Below are 995 nucleotides of genomic sequence, written 5' to 3'. Positions count from 1 at the left end.
AGCAACTACAGCAGAGGCAGCAACTACCGCAGCAGCAGCAGCTACAACAGCAGCAACCTCAGCAGCTACACCGCTATGGAGCGCAGAGGTTACCGCTGCTGCAGCAGCCGCTACAGCAGCAGCAGCAGCAGCAGCAGCAGCAGGTGCAATCACTGCAACAGCAACCACTGCAGCAGCAACAACAACAACTGCAGCAGCAACAGCAGCAGCAGCAGCAGCAACAGCAGCAGCAACAGCTGCAGCAAGGCTCCCCACTGAGATTGGTCCATGCGCGACAACTGCGGCATGCTTCCCTGCTGCAGCAGCAACAGCTGCAGCAGCAACCGCTGCAGCAGCAACAACTGCAGCAGCAACAACTACAGCAGCAACCGCTGCAGCAACAACAGCTGCAGCAGCAGCCGCTGCAGCAGCAACCACTGCAGCAGCAACCACTGCAGCAGCAAAAGCCACTGCAGCAGCAGCCGCTGCAGCAGCACCCGCTACAGCAGCAACCGCTGCAGCAGCAACAGCTGCAGCAGCAACCGCTGCAGCAGCAAACGCTGCAGCAGCAAACGCTGCAACAGCAACCGCTGCAACAACAACAGCTGCAGCAGCAACCGCTACAGCAGCAACCACTGCAGCAGCAACCACTGCAGCAGCAACAACTGCAGCAGCAACCACTGCAACAGCAACCACTGAAACAGAAAAGAGAGTTACAACAGCAACAACTGCAGCAGCAACCACTGCAGCAGCAACCACGGCAGCAGCAACCGCTGCAGCAGCAGCCATTGCAGCAGCAACTGCAGCAGCAACTGCTGCAACAGCAACCACTCCAGCAGCAACCACTGCAACAGAAAAGGGAGCTGCAACAGCAACAACTGCAGCAGCAACCGAAGCAACCACTGCAGCAGCAACCGCTGCAGCAGCAACCATTGCAGCAGCAGCAGGTACTGCAGCAGAAAAGACAACTAAAGCAGCAACCACTGCAGCAGCAACCACTGCAGCAGCAACTGCCG

General features: G+C 58.3%; 1 protein-coding gene across 1 annotated transcript in view; it reads left to right on the top strand.

Annotated features, from left to right (window-relative positions):
• The window catches only part of EMH_0003260 (DNA polymerase, putative), a gene marked incomplete at both ends in the record, with an annotated part of 8,548 nt that overhangs the window by 633 nt on the left and 6,920 nt on the right, over positions 1–995 (top strand). The window contains one exon of the mRNA XM_013496316.1: positions 12–995. Coding sequence (XP_013351770.1) covers positions 12–995 — 984 coding nt within the window. The remainder of the gene's footprint in view (positions 1–11) is intronic.

The sequence above is a fragment of the Eimeria mitis genome, genomic scaffold, assembly GCF_000499745.2.
Source record: "Eimeria mitis Houghton genomic scaffold, Emh_scaff204, whole genome shotgun sequence".
NCBI classification, from domain to species: Eukaryota; Apicomplexa; class Conoidasida; order Eucoccidiorida; family Eimeriidae; genus Eimeria; species Eimeria mitis.
The sequence above is the reverse complement of the archived record's forward strand: the minus strand, read 5'-3'. Positions and strand labels throughout refer to the sequence as shown.